The sequence below is a fragment of the Tupaia chinensis genome, unplaced genomic scaffold, assembly GCF_000334495.1.
Source record: "Tupaia chinensis unplaced genomic scaffold, TupChi_1.0 Scaffold000709_1, whole genome shotgun sequence".
Lineage (NCBI taxonomy): Eukaryota > Metazoa > Chordata > Mammalia > Scandentia > Tupaiidae > Tupaia > Tupaia belangeri.
This window is the reverse complement of record NW_006160232.1, coordinates 916,361-937,767: the sequence shown is the minus strand read 5'-3', so window position 1 is coordinate 937,767 and position 21,407 is coordinate 916,361. Positions and strand designations below refer to the sequence as shown.

At 50.5% G+C, this 21,407-nt stretch overlaps 1 protein-coding gene across 1 annotated transcript in view; it reads right to left on the bottom strand.

Annotated features, from left to right (window-relative positions):
- P2RX3 (purinergic receptor P2X 3) overlaps positions 1-21,407 on the bottom strand; it is a 36,303-nt gene that overhangs the window by 1,597 nt on the left and 13,299 nt on the right. Inside the window, exons 6-11 of the mRNA XM_006160805.1 lie at positions 21,181-21,258; positions 20,073-20,214; positions 19,390-19,526; positions 1,790-1,883; positions 1,434-1,499; positions 324-401 (exon numbers count right to left, since the gene is read on the bottom strand). Coding sequence (XP_006160867.1) covers positions 324-401; positions 1,434-1,499; positions 1,790-1,883; positions 19,390-19,526; positions 20,073-20,214; positions 21,181-21,258 — 595 coding nt within the window. The remainder of the gene's footprint in view (positions 1-323; positions 402-1,433; positions 1,500-1,789; positions 1,884-19,389; positions 19,527-20,072; positions 20,215-21,180; positions 21,259-21,407) is intronic.

Below are 21,407 nucleotides of genomic sequence, written 5' to 3'. Positions count from 1 at the left end.
GTTCACTAGGGAGCGAGGGCCAGTTTATGTGGCCCCAGTCCTGTCCTCCAAGGGTGAGCAGAGACTGAGCCACCCTGCAGCAGGCTCTGTCCTGCCCCAGGAAGGGAAGGGGACCATGAGAGGCTGGTGATTTTTGCCAGGGATGACTCACAGAACCCTGAGATTCTCCACAAAGCCCACTCTCTCTTGTCTGGACCCAGATATTCACAGAGGCCAAAACCCCCCCTTCAGAAGATCCTGGAAGATGAGCCACTGAGCATCCCCTGGTGTCCACGCCTACCTGCTCTGGCCCCTCTGTCTTCTGTGACCCTTAGCACACTCACCTCCTCAAACTTCTTGGCTTTGTACTGCTCGGCCCCCTTGAGGAAGTTGAGCAGGATGATGTCACAGAGAACAGTGCCCTGCGGAGGAGAGGCAGGAGAGGCAGGAGAGGCAGGCGGGCTAGTGGGGCTGGTCTGGGCTGGGAGGGGACTGGACAGCAGGCAGTGCTGGGCTGGTGGCCTGAGCTGCCCAGACAGTGGGTAGACAGCAGGCCTGGGTGGCAGCGAGTCCTCCAGAGAGGCCTGACTGATGTTCTTCTTAGAAAAATGCTTGGGGTTGGCATGGTGGTTAAGGATGCTGGACTCCCACATGGCCAACCATGGTTCGAGTCCTGGACCTGGCGGCTTGCTTTCTCACTTCCTCTCTCTTTCTCTCACTCTGTCCCTCTCTGGTCAAATTAAAATAAATAAATAAAGTTAAATAAAATAATTCTAAAAAAAGAAAAATGCACAGGGATTTTGCAGGATGTCTTCAGGGCCCACCTTCCCAGCCTCCTGGGGCAACTCTGGATGACAACTATGTAGAGAGATGATGCGGTGGCAGAAGCAGAGACTAGGGGCAGAAGGGCCTGGGAGCAGGCCGTGTCCTTGTCCCACCAGGTGAGCTATGTTCCATCTTACGACTGTGGACTCCCTGGAGTCTGTCCCACTCCCGTTGTAAGAAAACAGGAACTTTTTTTTTTTTTTTTGAGAGAGAGATTTTTGCTATACCGTGCATATACTTGCCAGAGAGCTAGAGAGACAGAAAGTGAGAAATCACTTCCCAAGGAGGAATGGCCATGCCGCAATCCCTTCTCGTCCATTCTCCTGTTGGGATTTTGGGCATGCACGCATATGTGCCCGGTATGAGAAGAAACAGGAACTTTGCAACAGTTGGGGGTCTCTGGATAATGGGCAGGCTGCTGTGGGAGGTAATGAGCTCTCCATGGTTGGAGGTGTTCAACCCAGGGCAGACTCAGCAGGGAGCTGGGGAAGGAGAAACACCCAGCGAGAGAGAGGGCCTCACTTCCCAGGCAGAAGCAGGGCTTGCCTTGGGTACTCCCCTCCCACCATGCCGGCTGGACTGGGTCCCACCCTGACTGGCCTGTCAGAGCCCACAGGGGCTGAACTCACCACTCCCACGGAAGTAAAGGCTGCCACAGAGCTGATGATGGTGGGGATGATGTTGAACTTGCCAGCCTGCGTACATGAAGACCAAGGCGAATGGGCAGAGCACCCAGCAGGGAGGGGGAGCCCTGAGGTTGCACTTGGACTCCCAACCAGAGAGACAGTGGAGCCAGGTGGGTTCTGAATCAGCAGGTCCCCTCCCTTTGCGGTACAGTATGGAGACGGGACTTAGGACCAGCAGAGGGTCTCAAAGCTGGTCAGCTGCCAGCCTCCCCGCTGCCCTCCAGAGGAGCCTCTTCAGGGCCCAGAGCAGGTCTGGGCTGCCTCCCCGCCCACCCGGACTCCCCAGCCCAAGGACTCACATTGCCGTACACCAGCACGTCGAAGCGGATGCCGAAAGCCTTCAGGAGGGTGCGGTACTCGCTGCCATTCTCCATTTTGTAGTACTTGGCGAACCTGGAGGCCAGAGGCGAAGACGGGTCCACGGTGGGCTCTTGCCTCTCCTGCCTGAACCTGCAGGGCCCCTCTCGGGCCCCTGCGACCTGCACTTACCAAGCAACCCTCACTGCTAGGTTGGTGAGACACCGGCCACCGTCCTCCCTGCGCTGAGGCTGACTTCCTGCGCGGGCACCATCTTGAAAGTAGTAAAAATGCCGATTCCTGGGTCCCAACCCCAAACCCACAGAATCAGCACCTTTGTGGGTGGGTCCACAATGCCGCCTTTTAGGTAATCTCCTTCAGTGGTTCAGAGTTGTACGAAAGCTTGAGCCCTGCCAGACTCTACGTGTCTCCCGGGGTCCAGCTCCTTGTGGGTGGTCCCCTCCCTATAGGCTTCTCAGCCTGCCTGTCTCTGCTGCTTGGTGCTGTGCAACCCTGGACCAGTTAATTAACCTCTCTGAGACACAACTTCCTCATTCATGAGCGGGAAAACACAAAAGCCCTGCTTCATAGGGTTGCCATAAGAATGGGGGGAAACCATAGCCCTCAGGGATTCAGAAACACAGGACAGATACTTAAGTCACTGATGCTGGCTGTGTTATTACTGAAGAAGTATATTTGCATTTATAGAGCTGTTTAGAAAGTGCTTTCAGGGGACCAGCAGTTAGCGTAATGGCTATGTCACTGGACTCCCACGTAGTCGACCGTGGTTCGAGTCCCAGACCCAGCAGCTTAAACTCACACTGGGCGTGTGTGTGTGTGTGCCCAAGATCCCAGGAGGAGAATGGAGGAGAAAGGATTGTGGCCTGGCCATCCCCCCTGAGGGGTGATTTCTCAATCTTTCTGAAGAGCGCACGTGCCCTATAGCAAAAAAAAAGTGCTTTCAGGATCTTCATCTCATCTCACCCTTGCAACAAACCTAAGGAATAGGGAACTGACTCTGGCTCTATTTTACAAATGAGGCTACCAGGGGTTAAGTGACTTGTCCAGGGTTACCCCACAGGTAAGACTGCAAGCTGCATCTGCCCAAGCCCAAGACTTAGTCCTCTCTACCGTCCCTGCCTGGGCTGTGGATGCCAGGAGCTGGGCTGGAACAAGCTCATTTAATTCTCACCACGAACAGTGGGGGGTGTTCCACACACAGAGGTGGGTGTCCACGCTCCCATTTACGGAGGCCCCTGGTGGGGGAGGGATTCGCCTGCTGTGTCGGGCTGCATCCTTTGGCTTCTCAAGTCAGGGTGCATTCTCCTGTGTGGCTCTGCCTGTCACAGCAGACCTCTAATGAGCAAAGCGGACCGCTGTGGGCTACGGCCCGCAGCTGTGAAGTGGGTTCCCGGTGCTGGTCTCCTTGGAAAGGGGTGAGAGTTGAAGAGACGATGAGAGCGAAAGGGCCCAGCAAACTCCGTGACTGTGTGGGGTGTGGGGTCAACCTTGCTCTGATTGGTGCCTGCTGCCTCCCTTTCTGCCTTTCTGGTCCCAGTAGATTCCCAGACCTCTCCTGGCAGGGGTCTGAGAAATTCGTTCTCTGAAAGCGGTCCAGTCCGGGCGCCATGTGATACCCTCTGAGGAGATTTGCATTTGAAGCTGTTCAGCCGGGAGAAGGCTGTGCGCAGCTCTCGGTGCATTAGTAAGGGAGTGGTTCCAGACACTGGAGGAAGATGATCTGCCATGGGGAAGGGTCACCATAACCGTCAAACCTCAGCCGCTGTCTTCTCTGATGGCAGCCGGGGACTTGCGAGTCAGGCCAAAGCAAGTCTAAATCCTGGCTCCACCTTTCCTAGGAGTGTGGCCTTTTAGGTCACCTAACCCTCAGGGTGTCCATTTCCATGTCTATAAAAATGGGGGCACTTATGCTCCCTGGCAGGTCTGTGGCTGACACTGAGTAAACACTGGCTGAAACCAACTCTTCCAGCAGCCACTGTCTCGATCCCTGCGTTAGTCTGTCCTCTAACCCTCTCACCTACTTTCTGCCCCCTCTCTGCCCAGCTCTGAGCCCTGGAGCCTGCAGACGCTGCTCCCACCAAGCTGCCTGCCCTCTGTTTCCAGGTGGGTTCAGTCAATGGGAAGTACTGACAGGAGATCAGAGGGCAGGAGCAAAGAAAGACCAGGGCGTTTAGTCTGCTGAGCCCTGGACAGCACGTGGCTCAGTTCCCCCACCCCAAACCAAGAGCCGGGAGGGTGCCCTGTCCTGCAGCCTCAGCCTCAACTTTCTCCAGGTGCTGGGAACTGCTTTGTCCCTTGCCCCATGACCTGGTGGTAGCAGCTTCTTCGCGTTGGCAGCCCTGGGTTCCCTTTAGCCCACATGCACCTCTGGGAAGAGTCTCTTCACTCAGCCCCTCTTTTTCCTCCCAGGACTCCTACCGTGAACCCCACCTCCGCCACACACATACTTTACAGAGGAGCTAAGGCCTAGAGAGAGCTTGACCCGGGTCAGGAACGAGGGCAGGAGTACAGGCAGCATGCTTGCGGTCTGCCTGTGCGGGGCGTGGCCAGAGCCTGTTCCTGGGTGAAAGCCAGTCGCCGGAGTAAGGCTGAAAACCATTTGGTGAGGAAAACGGTTCCAAGGGAACCAGATCACGAAGGTGTTTCCCCCGGGATCTGCAGCTGAAGGGAGAGGAGAGGAGGCAAGCGGATCTTTGCAAGGGACTAAGACCCAGGGTAAAAGTGAGTGGGCCCAGGAAGGAGGCTGAAAAGAAGGGCTGCCACTTAGCCCTAAGAAGGGAAGTCTCAGAGGTCAGGCCAGGGGAGAAGGGGCTGAGCCATCTTCAAAATGAGAGTGACAGACCAAGGCGAAGTAGAATGAATTTGAGCTGCGGCCGCTGGAGGACAACAGGAGAGACACCCAACGGGACAACAGTCCTGTAAAGATGGTGAGGACCAAGGTCACGATTCTCCAAGGAGACCTCTCAGGAGAGTCTCAAGTCTGAAAAGGAAGTTACTTGGAACGGGCAGAGGCTCCGGGAAGTCCACCCTGTGGCTTTCAAGTTGGCCTGAGAGTAAGAACGGATCGTCATTGTCTCTGCACCCACCAGACAGAGAGCACCAGCACTATATGCAAACCCCTTCGTAGAAGCATCTCAGTTCATCTCAAGGACTCACTGAGGGTATGGAGACAGACGAGAAGGTGGCCTGCCTGATCTACACTGATGACCCAGGTCTGTGCTCATCACCCCTAACACTCCGTCTCTAAGCTCTACACAGCTGTGAGGGATGTGGGCAGCCCTTGTGCAAGATCACCAAGCCTTTCTGGATTCTGTGTATGTCCCACGTCATAGACGTCAAGGCCCTTTTCTCAGAGACGAGGCATCTGATGCCCATGGATCTCGGGCAGGGTTGAGAGTATGGGTCATGGATGTCTAGGGCACGACAGAGGCTGGGCCAGTTCCGTAACCATGAAAAATGGTCTGACATCCACTCGGAGGACAAAACGTCAGCATCCTGGGCATTGCCGTTCAAAGCAAGTGCTGGCTAAATTTATCCCGAGAAGGAATGTGAAGGGAACAGGGAGAAAAATCAAAGCGGACTTGGTCTTTCTCCAGCACCTGCCTTCCAAGAGGCAATAAGCTCGGTAAGATCATTATCTCACCACCCACCCACCCTCGCAGGAGGCTTGGCAGGGATGGGTGCTCTTCCTGGGTGGGAAGGAGGAGAAACAGAGCCTCAGGAAGGGAGGGCCCAGGCTGCACATGGGGGAGGACCCAGGAGTCCTGACCTGGGCGCTCCAGTGGCCAGGGGGGATCACACAGTCCAGCTCACCTGGCACAGATGCTGTTTGTCACCAGGGCCTGGGCTCTCTTTTCCTTGGCCCACAGGTGGATCACACTTTCCAACCCCTTGCATCTTGCTGGCCCCATGACTAGTTTTTGCCAACAAAACATGAATGGAAGCGAGGCTTGTTACCTCGAGCAGCAGGGGCTTAAAGCAGTGTACCTCTTCATCCTCTCCTTCCTCCCCTGGTAGCCACTGCTCAGGAGCCAGGAATGAACTCTGAGGCCAAAGGGAGTCCAGACGACAGGAGTCCAGATCCCTGAATGACTGCATGGAGCTCCCCACCCCTATCAACCCACAGTGTGCTGCGCTGTAAGCAAGAAATAAACCTTTGTGCTAAGCCGCTGAGATTGCTAGGGGGTGAGGGGAGTAGCTTGTTTCAGCAACTAGCCATGCTAACCCTGACTGTTACAAACTCCCATTATTTTATAGCTGAGGAGACTGAGGCTCAGGGGAGAGAAGTTATTTCCTAAAGAACAAAGAATGGGTTAAACTTGGGGAGTTACTCAGAGTCTGATGGGGAGGTGCAAATTCCCACTCTACTACATTTCTAGGAATGAACCCTTTCGAGAAGGTCCTAAAAGATCTGGGTGTGATGATCTGGTGGTCATTAGTTTCTTGACCCTGGGCAAAGTCACCCAACCTCTCTGAGCTTTCTATCTCCGCTGAAAAATGGGTGGAGAAAAGCGCTGTGAGGGAGAGGAGTTGAGAGTATTCTTCCACAGTAAGTGCTTAAAATATGTCCCTACTTTTATTTCTGATTCTAGGACTAGAAAAACATGAAACAATCGTGTCTACATTTACCTTTTTTAAGAATTATTTTATTTAACTGTATTTATTTATTTATTTTTAATTTGATCAGACAGAGAGAGAAAGAAAGTGAGAAAGCAAACTGCCAGGTCCAGGACTCAAACCATGGTTGGCCACGTGGGAGTCCAGCACCCCTAACCACCATACCACCTGCCAGCCCTCTACATTTACCTTAACCATTATACTTGGAGATAATAATGTTACACTAATAACAGCATATTTACTCCATGCCGAGCACTATGCTTAGAGCTTTACCCTTATTCATGCATTAAGTCCTTCCAACTACCCATAGAAATGAAATGCCTTTTGCTATTCCCATTTTACAACTGAGGAATCAGTATCAAAGAGATCAACAATTTGTCTATGGCCACAAGACCAGTAGTGGGTGAAGTTGAGATTGGAGCCCAGGCATAGAGAGCTCACACACTTCACCAGTGTTCCAGACTGTTCTTTTTGTTGCCTGGCTAATTTATTTTGGTTCTCCAGCTGAGGGGCCCTTCTGCATTTGCTAGATGCGTGTTGATACCCAGAGTCATTAGCTGGAATACAAGGGGAAGCTGAGGAGAGTTTCCATAGCCACGTGGTGTCAGAAGACCCTCACCTCCTCATCTGAAAAGGGAAGAGCTGAACCACACCATGGCTGGGCTTTGATTTCTCCCAAAGTCACTATTTCTTTTCTTTCTTTCTTAGAGGGTGCATGCCCTTGCTGAAGAGACAGAGAGACAGAGAGAGGAGGGGAGAAATCACCCCCAAGGAGGGGATGGTCACATCACAATCCCTTCTCCTCCATTCTCCTCTTGAGATTTTAGGTACATGTGCACACGCAACTGGCATGAGTTTCAAGAGGCTGAGTCTATTACTCTAACCATGGTCAGCCACGTGGATTCCAGTATCTGAACCACTGTGCCACCTGCTGGCCCCACCGCTATTTCTTACCTCTCTAGCTTTGGTTTTCTTGGCTGGGAAATGGGGCTGTGAGAATGATACCATGGGGACCAGCAGTTAGCATAATGGCTATGTCGCTGGACTCCCATGTAGTCTACCACGGTTCGTGTCCCGGACCCGGTGGCTTAAAACTCACGCCGGGCGTGTGTGTGTGCGTGCCCAAGATCCCGATGGAAGAGAAGGGATTGCGGCATGGCCATCCTCCCTGGGGGGTGGTTTCTCGCTTTCTGTCTCTGTCTGTCTGGCGAGCGCACACAAAAGGTTTTTGCTATAGGTTTTCCTATAGCAAAAACCTCTTAAAAAAAAAAAGAGAGAATGATACCATTACTCTCACCTTGTCCTGGAATATGAGGTCCCTCCCCCCTGACCCTGCCCACCTTCTTAGCTTCATCTGCAGGTTCTGTTCACTGCCACACCTCAGCTCTAGCCACGCCACCTTACCTACCTGCCTGTGGTTCTGAACACACTCTTCAGACACAGACTTCTGTGCTTTTTTCCATGCTGTTCCCCTCTCCTCTCTCTTCCCACTCCCTTTAAACTCCTATTCATCCCTCAGGTCCCAGTTCAGAAGGCCTCTCATTCTTTTCACATTCAACCATATTTAGAGTGCACCTACTCCCTACCAGGCAGTGTGCAAGGCACCACTGGTGTAGTGGCAAGCTCTGCTCCCATGAGAGGAGGAGAAATACGAGTTAATCACACAATCCCACAAACAGCTAAAATCAGACACAGGGAAGGGCTGAGAAGGAGAAGCACACCATCCTAAGGGCCCAGTTAGGGAGGCAGGCAAGGCTCTACGTGAATGTGACACTGAAGCTGACACTCGAAGGCCAGGGAGTTAAAGGCAAGAAGGTCAGAGGTGGGGGTTTCCTGGCTGAGGGAACTGCAAGCCCTCTGTGGGAAAGGACATGGTGTTTCTGAAGAAGCTGAAAGAGTGCTGGTGGGTTGGATGGTAGGGATGATGAAAGTGGCAGTGGATTCCAGTATCTGAACTGGCTGAGTTCCCCTCACCCTGGCTAGCAGAGACAATTGAGTAGATATGACTTCATGCTTTTAGTTAGAAATTGCCCACGGTGGAGTATTTACACCACAGCAATTGGTAAACACTACAAATGAAGAGTTCTGTTTTCTCTTCCTCCAGAGAGCTGGTATACAGTGCAACCCGGAGGCTGTGAAATCCTCCTGGGTTGCCTTTCCTATCTCCACTAGAACCCGGGCTCTGCTACACTACCTGGCGCACCGGACTGCAGTTAATTGGGAGTGCAGACTACGAGCCATTTCTCATTGTCTTTGCTCGCCCAAAGGCCGTATGCACACAGTAAGGGTCTGGGTAAAAGCTTGCTGGAAGTAGAAAAATGAACTTTTGAGATTCTTGACATCTCAAAGATTGAGTTTAGCAATGCTGCCCCAGGGTTTCCTCCTGCTGACTTGGGCTTTGCCCAGACTCTGCAGGTGGAGCTGGCTGAAGGCGGTAAGAACAAGCCATTTCTCTCCCAAGTGGAGATGCTTGGATCTGGCAGCCGGCTAAGTGAGAGAGTAGGTACTATTGATGGGGAGAAGCCCCTAGGTAGGAGAAGTGGGGAGAAGAGTAGACACAGAATATGAGGCATCTTCAGAATGTTTGTGAGAAAATGCATATTATGCAAATACTGTGTGTGGATTTCAATTTTTTTTTTTTTTTTTTTTAGAGAGAGAGGTTTCTGCTATAGGGCACATGCACTCACTGGAGAGACAGAGAGAGAGAAAATGAGAAATCACTCCCCAAGGGATGGCCACACTGCAATCCCTTCTCCATTCTCCTCTGAAGATTTTGGCCATGCACGCACACATACCTCGCATGAGTTTCAAGCCTCCTGGTCCAGGACTCAAACCGCACCATGTGGGAGTCCAGTGCTTTAATTCTACACCACTTGCTGGCCCCGGATTTCAATTTTTTTGCACCAAAATAAACTCATATATTATATTGCTCAGACCTCACAACAGCAGCTCCATGGGGCAGGGTGGTTTAGAGACTTTGCAGTGAGGCAGTCCCGGGCCTGACCACCGGCGTTCCCACTTAGATTTGTTTAGATGACCCTGAGCGAACTATATTACCTCTCAGAGCCTCAGTATCCCCATCTGTAAAATGGAGGTAAAAATAATAGCCGTAAGGTTGTAGAGAGAATTAAATGAGCTACTAGAGGGGGCAGCAGGTAGTATAGTGGTTAAGACACTCGACTCCCATGTGGTCACCCATGGCTCAAGTCCTAGATCTGGTGACTTGAAACTCAGGCCAGGTGTGTGTTCACGTGTGCCCAGAATCCTGAGAAGAGAATGGAGGAGAAGGGTCATCCCCCCGGGGGCGGGAGGTTTCTTGCTTTCTGTCTCTCTGTCTCTCCAGCGAGTACACGCACCCTATAGCAACAAAACAAGAAACTCTAAAAACCAAAGCAACAACAGAGGTTCCAGATGAGAAGTCTGAGCATGGTAGTGGCACAGAGCTTTCAGCCAGCATTACCTCTGCATGCTCATCGGGCAACGCTGCCCTGGTTCCACAGGCTGGAGAAGCCTGCAACGGCTTTGCCAGCTTACTCTGCCTGCGAGGGGCTCGGCTGGGATCTCAAGCCCCTACCCACCCCTGCTGTTCCTCTGTGGAAGGAGCCAAGAAGGAGCGCTTGCTGCACACCAGCGGGCAGGGCGCTTGCTAAGCTGGTGCCTGTGAAGACACCTCGGCTGCCGAGAAGGCCCAGCATGGCTGTGACTACGGCGATGCCAGATGATGCCATACCAGAGCCTGGACACCTGCCAGTACTGAGCTGGGGAAGGGGAGGGGAAGGAAGGCCTGGGACACCCCAGCAGCCTACTGAGGAGGGAGGGCCCCCTGGGCCGAGCCACTTGAAGGAAAGCGGGGACGGTGACCTAGTGCACTGAGAGCTCTCAGTTGGCCCCTGGCCAGTCCCTGGTCCTGGGAGCCCTGCAGGCTGGTGTCTACAGGCCGCACTCCCTGGCTCCCTTACCTCTGGCTTCTGGGGGTCTGGTCAATGGAGACATTTGCAGGTTCCAGCAAGGGGAGAGGAGAGAGGTCAAAATGGGGCTCCCGTTTCTCCTCTGTGGCTACAGAACTGGGGTGGTAATGCCTTCCATCCTGTTGGCCCCTTGCTTCCTAAGGCTCCCGGTGTGTGGGTCTCTTCACAAACTCCTGCTGAGTGTGCTTCTCTATCAGGACCTTCACTGGGACGCTGCTCTGTGACTACACAGGACACCTCCAGTGCACACCCAACTGGACAATTCCGATGCCTGACAGTGCTGACACATCTCATGCATGTGCACGTAAACACATGCATGTGTGGTCATGTACACGTGTGCACTCCCTCGTGCCATTAGCGACCGTAGATAAAGAATGAGTAAGTATAAACGTCAATTACCATCATAAATCACCTGTCAGACGTGCTGCAGGACAGGGCTGCACGCCATTCCAGTGTGATAGGGCTATAAATAATGGTGCATGCTTCAGCAGCCTGTGTTTCCACAGCCTTCCCTAGATGTTCAAGGTGTTGACTCAGGTTTCTAGAGCTTGAAAGCGTCTTAAGCATGATCACTTGTAACCAGCCCATTCTATAAAGGAGTAAATTGAGGCCCAGGAGGGGAAGAGACCAGCTCAAAATCACACTGAGCACTGTTGGCGAGGCCTGAATCACAGCCTACAGGTTTCCTGAGAGCCCGGGGCTCTCTGCTTCTCTGCTTCATCTTGATTATGCTTCCCTGCTCCAGAACCAAATATTTTTTGTATAAAATTTTTTTTAGAGATTTTTGTTATAGGGCACATGCACTCACCAGAGAGAGATAGAAAGTGAGAAATCACCCCCAACGGGGTTGACCGCACCGCAATCCCTTCTCCTCCATTCTCCTCTCAGGATCTTGGGCACACATACATATGCGCCTGGCGTGAGTTTCAAGGCTCCAGTTGGGTCCAGGACCTGAATTGCAGTCGACTACGTGGTAGTCCAGTGACATAACTATTTCACCATCTGCTGGTCCCTTGAATAAACATTTTTGTTATTTGGGTTCAACTTTATCATTTCCACCAGATTAAAATCTTTCAATCATCTTGGGGTCGGCAGGTGGCATGGTGGTAGGGGTCACCAGACTCCCACATGGCCAACTGTGGTTCGATTCTTGGACCTGGCAGCTTGCCTTCTCTCTCTCTCTCTCTCTCTCACATACACACACACACACACACACACACACACAACACACACACACATTCTCTCCCTCTCTGGTCAAATTAAAATAAATAAATCAAATGAAATAAAATCATTCTTAAAAACATTTCTTTTTTGATCATAAGAACTGGTCTCATTTATGTCTGGATCAGCCATAGTGCCTAGCACGTGATTTGATCTGAAAATTGGAAGAGACTTGCAAGGCCCTCCCCACAGTATCCACAAGGGATTTTCCCGCCAGTGCCCAAATATCTCCCTGCAGGAAAACTCACTACCTGTAGGAACAGCCCAATTTTAGCTCCAGAGAGCTCCAGCCTTCGAAGTGTTTCCCCACGCTGAGCTGACATTTGCGGCAGCCAGCAGTCAATAAACGTTTGCTGAATGGAAAAGGGTTTTTTATCACGATGTACAAATCCCTTGGAAGCCCTCAGACATCTGTTGAGCAATGATCCATCCTGCCACAGAGTGGTGGAGATTCCTTGCTAAAGCAGGGACGGTAACTGTTACAGCAGCAGGGAAAAACAGCAACAAACTCGTGGGATCCAGGTTTGACTTGAAAGGGAAAACTTGGGCCTAGAATTTGAGCTTCTAAGTGAGGGAAGCAGTGTTCTCAGCAAAGCTTTGCCTGGTGGGAAGTAATTCTGCCAGCCGAAATACACATTTACAGTTGCATTTATACTGATAGGAAAATATTTCCTGGCAGAATCATGGCCTCTGGGGTGGGGAGATACCCTTTTTTAGGGTATCTAGCAGATTAGAACTCCTCCCCTTAGAGACAGACCCAAAACCATATTTGTTACAAAGATTTCAGGAAACTGGGACCAGCACTTGGCGTAATGGCTATGTCGCTGGACTCCTAGTAGTGGACCGCAGTTCAAGTCCCAGACCTGGTGGCTTAAACTCACACTGGGTGTGTATGCGTGCATGCCCAAGATCCCGAGAGGAGAATGGAGAAGGGATTGTGGTGTGGTCATCCCACCCAGGGGGGTGATTTTTCACTTTCTGTCTCTGTCTTTCTGGTGAGCACAAGTGATCTATAGCAAAAACCTCTCCAAAAACCAAAAACAAAAACCACAAAGATTTCAGAAACCTAATCAACCTCACGAGAAGATATTTTTAAATGGTTCATTGTTGATCTTTTTAATTAATACATTACTATTACTTTATCTTTTCTCTGAGACATTTTTGCTATAGGGCATGTGCGCAGAGGGAGAGAGAGAGAGAGAGAGAGAGCAAGAAATCACCCCCAGGGGGGATGATCACACCACAATCCCTTCTCCCCCATTCTCCTCTCAGGATTTTGGGCATACATGCACACGTGCCCAGCATGAGTTTTAAGACACTAGGTCTGGGTCTTGAACCATGGTCAACTACGTGGGAGTCCAGCAACGTAACTATCATACCATCTGCTGGTCCCTATCTTTTTTTTTTTTTTTAAAGTTTACCATAGGGTACGTGAGCTTACCAGAGAGAGATAGAGACAGACAGAAAGAGGGAAAGTGAGAAATCCCCCCCCACTCCCCGGTAGATGGCCATGCTGAGATGCTTTCTCTTCCATTTCCCTCTCTGGATTTTGGGCAAACATGCACATGCATCCAGTGTGATTTTCAAGCCTCCAGTTATAGGATTTGAATGGTACAGACAGCCACGTGGGATCCAGCTGCCATAACCTCCGTGCCATCTGCTGGCCCTCACTTTCTCTTTAACTACTGAGTTTTTTTAGATCAATGGCATGGAGCCAGATGTTGTACCAGAGAGCCAGGTAACCAGCTGTCTGCTCGTAGAAGTGATCTTCCTAGCCTCAGTTTCCTCATCTGGAAGATGGGAATCACCATACTTGTCCTACCAGGATACTTGTGGCTGCCAAGCATAGGCTTTGGGGCCAAGCTGGTAGGGTTTGAATTCTGGCTCCAGCACCATGAGCTGTGTGGCTTTGGGGCAGGTCAATGAAGCCCGAGTCAAGTTTCCAGTGATAAATGGCTCTTTCTTCAGGCTCGGGAGATAACCCACACATTAGGTACTTACCTGGCTCACTGGGAAGTACCTAATGAGTACTGTACACAGACATGAGCAATTTTGTAGGACATTTTAAAAAGAGGGACCAGCAGTTGGCGTAATGGCTTTATTGCTGGACTCCCATGTAGTCGATCGTGGTTTGAATCCCAGACCTGGTGGCTTAACTCACGCCGGGTGCATGTGCGTGCATACCCAAGATCCTGAGAGGAGAATGGAGGAGAAGGGATTGTGGTGTGGCCATCTCCCCTGGGGGGCGATTTCTCGCTTTCTGTCTCTCTGTCTCTCTGGTGCACACCCATAATATCGGTTGTTGTGAGGATGGGATGGATACACTTCATAAAGGACGGTGTCAATTGCTCTAATGGTCTCACCTCCCACTGAAACCTAAAGAAGGTGAAGGGGGAAACGAATCATGAAGTCGAGCAGTTGCATCCTGTCACAGAGAGCCTTTACGCGTTTCTGTGGAACGGATGGCAATGGCTGCTTTTTAACACATTCTCATCCTAAAGCTTTTGGAAGCAAAAAAATGCAGATTGTGAAGGGAGCGCTGAAAGCCAAGGGCATGCTTCGATCCCATCTCTGTCACTTGGCCTAAGAGCTTGCTGATCTGCACATTCCCACATGGAAGCAGAACAGCCGCCAAATCTCAGAGCTTCATGAAAGCTGCTGTGGATACATTTCCAACACCAAACGATCCCTGGAAACACCTACCGCACGAGGAACATCTAGCAGCCGAACAAGTGTTTTTTTTTTTTTTTTGGTCCTAGACACCGAGAGGCAATCCAAAACCGTGTTGCCTTTTGATAGCAAAGCTGTCTTAGGAACTCTTACAGGGGAAGTCAGACATTGCTAAAGGGATCATTTCACTCCTCTCTCATCCTCCAGCCACCGTCGCTGGCTGTATGTCCCATGGCGACTGCTTTCTTCTTTGCAAGCCTCATGGGGGGGAAGGTGTGCTAGAAGCAACGGCTATAGATCAGGTCCCTGGGTTTGAGTTGTCACATGCCTCTTAGTGAGGTTGTATAATCCTGGGCAAGTCTCAAAGCCTTTCTGAGTCTACCTTGGGGGGGGGTCAGAGGATGGTGCCCTGGGCTTGGTAAAAAACACTAGGGATCTTAATCTGAGGTCCAAGAACAGACCTCTAGAGGCCTTCAAAGGCCCAGAATTTTATGCCGTGCACATGTATTTGCATAGCGAGGGCTAGGAAGTCATGAAAATGCCCAGGATCCTAACTTCCAGCAGGGACCAATGGGTGGAGGAGTGAAGAGCCCTTCCTGTCATTACTCTGTATAGGCTGGCATTGCTTAAAAATATATTATTTGCAGGAATAAAATATCTTTTTTTTTTTTTTGGAGAGATTTTCACTGTAGGGCGCGTACGCTCGCCAGACAGACAGAGAGAGACATAGAGACAGAAAGCGAGAAATCACTCCCCAGGGGGGATGGTCACGCCGCAATCCCTTCTCCTCCATTCTCCTCTCAGGATCTTGGGCACGCACGCACACGCGCCCGGCGTGAGTTTTAAGCCACCGGGTCCGGGACGTGAACCGCGGTCAACTATGTGGGAGTCCAGCGACATAGCCATTACGCTAACTGCTGGTTCCCTCTTTTTTTTTTTTTTTTTTTTTGAGAGATTTTTTATAGGTCACATGTGCTCTCCAGAGAGACAGAGAGAGACAGAAAGCAAGAAATCACCCCCCAGGGGGGATGGTCACGCCGCAATCCCTTCTCCTCCATTCTCCTCTCAGGATCTTGGGTACGCACGCACATGCACCCGGCGTGAGTTAAGCCACCAGGTCTGGGATTCAAACCACGATCGACTACATGGGAGTCCAGCAATAAAGCCATTACGCCAACTGCTGGTCCCTCTTTTTAAAATGTCCTGCAAAATCGCTCATGTCTGCGTACAAGCCCTTATCAGGGGGTAGAGTTGACGGAGGGCTGTGATTTCACAGATGCAAGTTGTTAGGATTGTGCCAGAGGAGACGTCGTTGTTCTCCCTTCCCTGCTTGTCCTGTCCTGGCCTCAGCCCAGGTGAGACGTGGCCCCTGATGGGCTGCCCTCTCCTCTTCTTTCTGTCTGTCACTCCTTCAGACCTGGGCGGTAAGCAATGTCCCGAGGCTGTCCTCAGGCACTGCACTGTCCTCGTGGCTTCCCTACTCCCTGCCCACAGCTTTGAAACATCCCTTTATTAAACTCTCCTCGAATTACCCAGTCTGCATCTGCCATCTGTTTCCTGCTGGGACCCTGACGGATACAGTATTTTTAATCTGTCATTGCACCATCAAGGCCTATAAACTCACACACACTCACTCCTACAGGCACACACACACACATTCATCTATCGACACACTTTTGCTCAGCCTCACACATTCACCCACTAACAAGCGCACCCACTTTCTCACGAATTCACATGTGCACGCGCTCACGCACGCCATTGTCCGCTCCAGCACTTTGGCGAATGTAGTGCTCTGAGTAAAATCCAGCTCTATGACTCGCAGGTCCACCTGGGCTGCAGGAACGTAGCCCAAAACCCTCGTCTAAACGGCAGGACCCTGCCTCCTGCCCTCCCCTGACTCGGTAACTCTCTCTAGTTCTTACGTTTGGAAATGCTCCACTTTGCTCACTGTAAATCCAGATGACCCCACCGACTGTACTCTCAGTGTGCTTAGAAAGAGGTTTCATGAAGTACTAAGAGCAACTCCTGGAGTCTTTAGCTAAGCCGTATAGACCTAAGAGCAAAAACAAAATGGTCCCACCAAATTTCACATAGGGGAAAGGACAGGAACCTTGAGGAGGTCACCAAGTGAAGATTTAGATGGACTGCACCAAGCACAGCTCCTCAACTTTGGCTTTCATCTGTCTAGTACCTGGAGTAGGCCAGGGGCTGTGTTGCAGAGACTGGTGGAGTTGGGATGGAACCCCTAAGGCTACTCTGAGATGTACCGTGACCTTTGGCAAGTCACATCCCCTCTGGAACTTCCACTTTCTCACCTGTGAAATGACCACCTCAATCTAGTGTCTCCGAGGGGGTCTCCAACAACTATAATTCTCCAAACCCCTGAGGTAGGTGAGGTTGGCATTTGGAGAGAAGTTGCAGAAGTAATTAGCGGTGGAAATGCAAATCTCTAGCTGCCTCTGGATTGTCTGAGTTTGCAGATTAAAACACGGCTGAACCTTGGCTGAATCATTCTATCCCCTCCAGACCAAATGGCAAAGTAGGATGCTGAAAAATCTGGCCTCTGTTAGAGGGAGAGGAAAACGAATTTGTTTGGGAGGCGAAAGGCCAGGCTATGAATTGCGCCTCCGGCATCTGCTGGTCTCTTAGCATCCCCGGAATTCAGTCTTTATTTGGCAGCAAGGATGAGCGTAACAAGCACACAGACAGGTTTCTGTAAGGATTCACAAGTAAAACCGTCCCTTGCCTTTTTTGGTTGGGGTGGACGTCATTCAAGAAAATATGTTTGCATCCAGACTCCCATACTTATTTGCTCTGTGACCTTGAAAAATGTATTTCACTCTGTGGGGCTCCATTTTCCCATCCGTAAAGTGGGGGGGACTGCAGGGCCTACCATGGAGGGCTGGTGAAGAAAGATGAACCAAAGCACACAAAATGCTTTGCACACAAGGTAACAAGTGTGCTTCCTGCTCACAAGTGACTTGGTGAGAGTCTGCGAGCAGCATATGTATTAACAGTATCATGTAGAAACCACCCTGTGGCCTGCTCCGAGCCTCGCTTAGTGACATGTTTCTCCTCTTATTTGATGACTCAGAAAGGTGGCCTTGTAACCTCTGAACTCTTAGCTTAGCCTTGGGTGTCAGTGCGATGCCAAGAAGCTTGAAGGCAACGTGAGGCTGTGGGTGGGCACCCAGGTGGAGGATTTGAGGAAGCCTGCCAGAGCTCTCTGCTGGCCCTGGGTGTCAAATATTCCCCCTTATCAGTGCTGTTCCTTGAATCCTCTGGAAACTCTTTTCAAGTATGAGGGCCGAATGCTGCTCCTTGATCCCCCTGTACTCTGGGCTGGAGGACTTTGGTGAAGGAGTCAGAACCTGATCCTAAGCGTAGCCCACGCTGCTCAGGTGGTTTCCATTAGGCCCCTAAGCATTATGTTGGCTAGTTTCTTTGAGATCCTCTGTCCTAATGGTTAATTCACAACAAAGAACTTCAACTCCTCCTTAAGAAAGACACTGTTCTGAAACTGTATGACACTAGCCTGTGGGGTCTTCACACACTTACATTCTTCATTAGCTTTCCAGCCAAATGAATTATGTGGACAATAAAAGATTTCCCAAGAGCCAGAGGGACGTTGTGAAGATGAAAACTTGCATTTTAGATCATGAGAATTTTTATTAATATGTTACTATTTTAAGGCACCATACAAATATCCTTTGTATTGATTTCAGCGTGATGAACTGACTGAATAAATATGCCAATTTCTGCCAGGGAGCTAAACAGTATTTTTAACCGACTTTAAAATATATGTTGTTTCTTATGGTTTTCTTTTTTTTAAGTTTGGAGTTGATTATGAAAGCATTTTCAATTAATTTTTTTTTCTTTTCAGAGATTCTATATGTATATTTTAAACTATTGAATATAAAGCTTAATGGAGTGGGTAACTTTTTAAAATGATAAATTAAGGTAAAAAAGGTCAAATAACTTTTTGGCTTACCTGTGTCTATATTGGAGAATAGCACTATGACAAAGGAAATATGACTAACAATTCTTCCAATATATTTTTACACGTATTTTCCCCCTGATCACTGCCTATTTATCTATTGGGTCAATGGAAAAGTCATGACAGATTTTTCTATGCAAAATGTGTCATGCCTTTTCTGACAACCCAGTAGTTAGTCTACTCAGTGTATAACATTGTGTACTTAACCAGGATGCCACCAGAAACTTCAGGATCTTCAAAAATGAAGAGAAAACCAAAACAGAGAGCTGAAGCTCTTCATGCATTGGCTAATAGGATTTTCCAGAAAACAACAATGCTGTCTCTATTTCAGAGATGAAGAAATTAGGATGAGAAAAGTCAAAACTTGTTCAGGGCCCTTTAGCTGGTTCCAAAGAGTTTATCCTCCTTCCCTTTCTTCATGTTGAAATATATTATATCTATATATGTGTGTGTGTGTGTGTGTGTGTGTATACATATATATATATGTGTGTGTATATATATATATGTATATGGAAAGATCCCTTATTCTCAAAGCCCTTGAGAATATAAGTTAAGACAATATTTAAAGGCTGGTTTCCGTACTTGTTTGAAAAGGCACTGAGGAACTAATGACCACTCTGACTGTTACTTGAGACTAAAATTTTTCGGCTACAAACAGAAATACAGAACTGCCCTCTTGTACAATGAAACCAGTTACTGTCCTTACTTTGCAGAGTGAGGAACCTTAGAAAATTCAGGCACAAGGCAGAGAGTGGGTCTATCTGAGTTACCAGGGCGCATTGTAGGACCGGAGCTAAGAACAAAGAAAGAACCATAGAAGCCCATCCCTGCAGGAGACCTTGGCCATCTGGTCTACCTACCCACCTGGAGCAGGAATCCTGGACATGGTCACTCCCAGTGGTGGAGAGTGACGATCTCACAGGACAGCCTGTCCACCACCACCAGCAGCTGTGAGAAAGTCCTTCCTGATCTTGAGTTGAAACCTGATTGAGGGGGATGGAATCTTTCTTCCCACTCTGCACTGCTGTCTTGAAATAAGGTTCTTTAGGACAGTCCTTACCTTCTCCTAATGTCCTGGGATCTGGGGTGGGGTGGGGGGGCGGATTACCTGAAGTTGTAGCCTGGGGAGACACTGCTCTTCTCAGAAACGCCATCGAGTCGGGTAAAGGAGTACTTAGGGATGCACTGGTCCCAGGCCTTGTCCAAGTCGCACACCCAGCCGATCTTAATGCCCAGAACTCCGCCCTGAAGAGAGGGGCCAGGTTTGAGCTCTCCCACACCCCCCACCCCTGTGCTCAGCTAGGAGAAAGGGGGGTTATGACTAATAGTTTGTCTCCATGCTCTGGGTGGAAGATGGAGACAGGGAGAAAAAACTGACCAGTCACACACTGCTCAGTAATGCTGTACCAAGGGTGAAAACGCCCAAGCCTCCAAACCCCACGTTTGGAAACTTCAGTGGCTTGGGTACAACACAGGAGACAGTGGCCACAGATCCACCTTCCCATTCTGTGGCCCTCTCGGGAGACCTAAGGCCTCTACCTGAGGTGAAGTGTGAGGACAGAAATGCGGAACTAAGGCTTGGAGGGCCGAGGCTGGGGAGGCAAGACCCGCTCAGAGCAGGATGAACCCAAGCAAAGGCTCAATCGCCAAGCCAGGTACAAGCCTGGGATGGCTCCACCAGGTGGCGCTGTCTCCGTACAGCTCCTTTCCTGGTATCCCCACTGCCTGCCAAAGGGCCCCGACGTCTGGGCTTCCCAGTTCAGGGTCCTGGAAGGTTGGCAAGGTCCTCACCGTGCTGGCCAGTTTGGCAAAATCCTGCCCCGCAAACTTGACCACATCCCCCACCCGCAAGATGGGGCAGAAGGGGGCCTTGTCAGGGTGGAAGCGGCACGTCTTCAGGTCCCTTGCTGTCAGGCTGGGAAGGAGGTTTCCCCTGGGGAGGAGAGGAGAGAAGACAGGCCCAGGGTTATTGAGGAGAGAGTTCTGTATACATTTTTCTTCAGCTTTCTGCAGCCTCAGGGCCCACCACACCCAGGCAGGGGGAGCTGAACCCGTCTTGGACTTCACCATGTGCTTACCCTCTTTCTTGTAACCCCATCGCCCTCTCTCCTGTGTCAGGGTTACCAGTGTGCATGTCTTTTTATTTATTTATTTTTTTAAGAGAGATTTTTGCTGTAGGGCGTGTGCTCTTGCCAGAGAGACAGAGAGTGCTGGAGAGGCAGAAAATGAGAAATCACCCTTTGGAGGGATGGCCACACTGCAATCCCTTCTCCTCCAGTCTCCTCTGGGGATTTGGGGCATGCAAGCACACACATCCCACGTTGAGTTTTAAGCCACCTGGCCCAGGACTCGAACTGTAGTGACTATGTAGGAGTCCAGCCATGTAACCATTATGCTATCTGCTGGTCCCATGTGTTTCCATATCTAATCTCTGTCTGGCTGGGGTTTCTGGAAGACGGGAGGCACTTCTGACGACTCTGTGCACCTCCACCTCCACACTCCCTGGGACTGCCCTTTGCACATGGTGGTGCCTACTGGGTAGTTGAAGGAATGAGGGGGTTGAACTAAGAGAAAAGGGACATCATACATGGGCTTGAATGTGGGGGTGGGGGACAGCCTTTGGGGGTATCCGTGTCCCAGGGCCAAGTCTAAGTTATTCCTCTCTTGCCCTAAGCCAAACTCCTATTTGGGTTCTGAGCCTCAAGGCAGGGAGACTTGCAGAAAATGTGGGCAAAGGCCTCCTGAGACGCGATGGCCAAGGCCTGCTGGGAGCTCAGGGAGCAGAAGCCCCAGGAGATGGGAGAAGGACTGGGGAATGGGGCATTGCTCTCCTGCAGTCGAGTGGCAGGTGGTGGTGGGTGCACTGCCTCTTGGCTCTCGGGAGGAAGTGAGGACTCACTTCTCGAAGTTGAAGAGGGGGAAACGGATGCTGTTCTTGATGAAAATAGTGAAGTTCTCAGCTTCCATCATGATGGGCCTGTGGGCGAGAACAGGAGAGCTTAGCATCTCAGAAAGAAGAGAGGAAGCCGGGAGACACCTCCCCAGGGGAGACCTCTTATAGATAAAGGCCCTCCGGGAGCCTTTGATAGGAAGGGTCTCTCTGGGCCTGAGGGTGAGAGGGAAAGA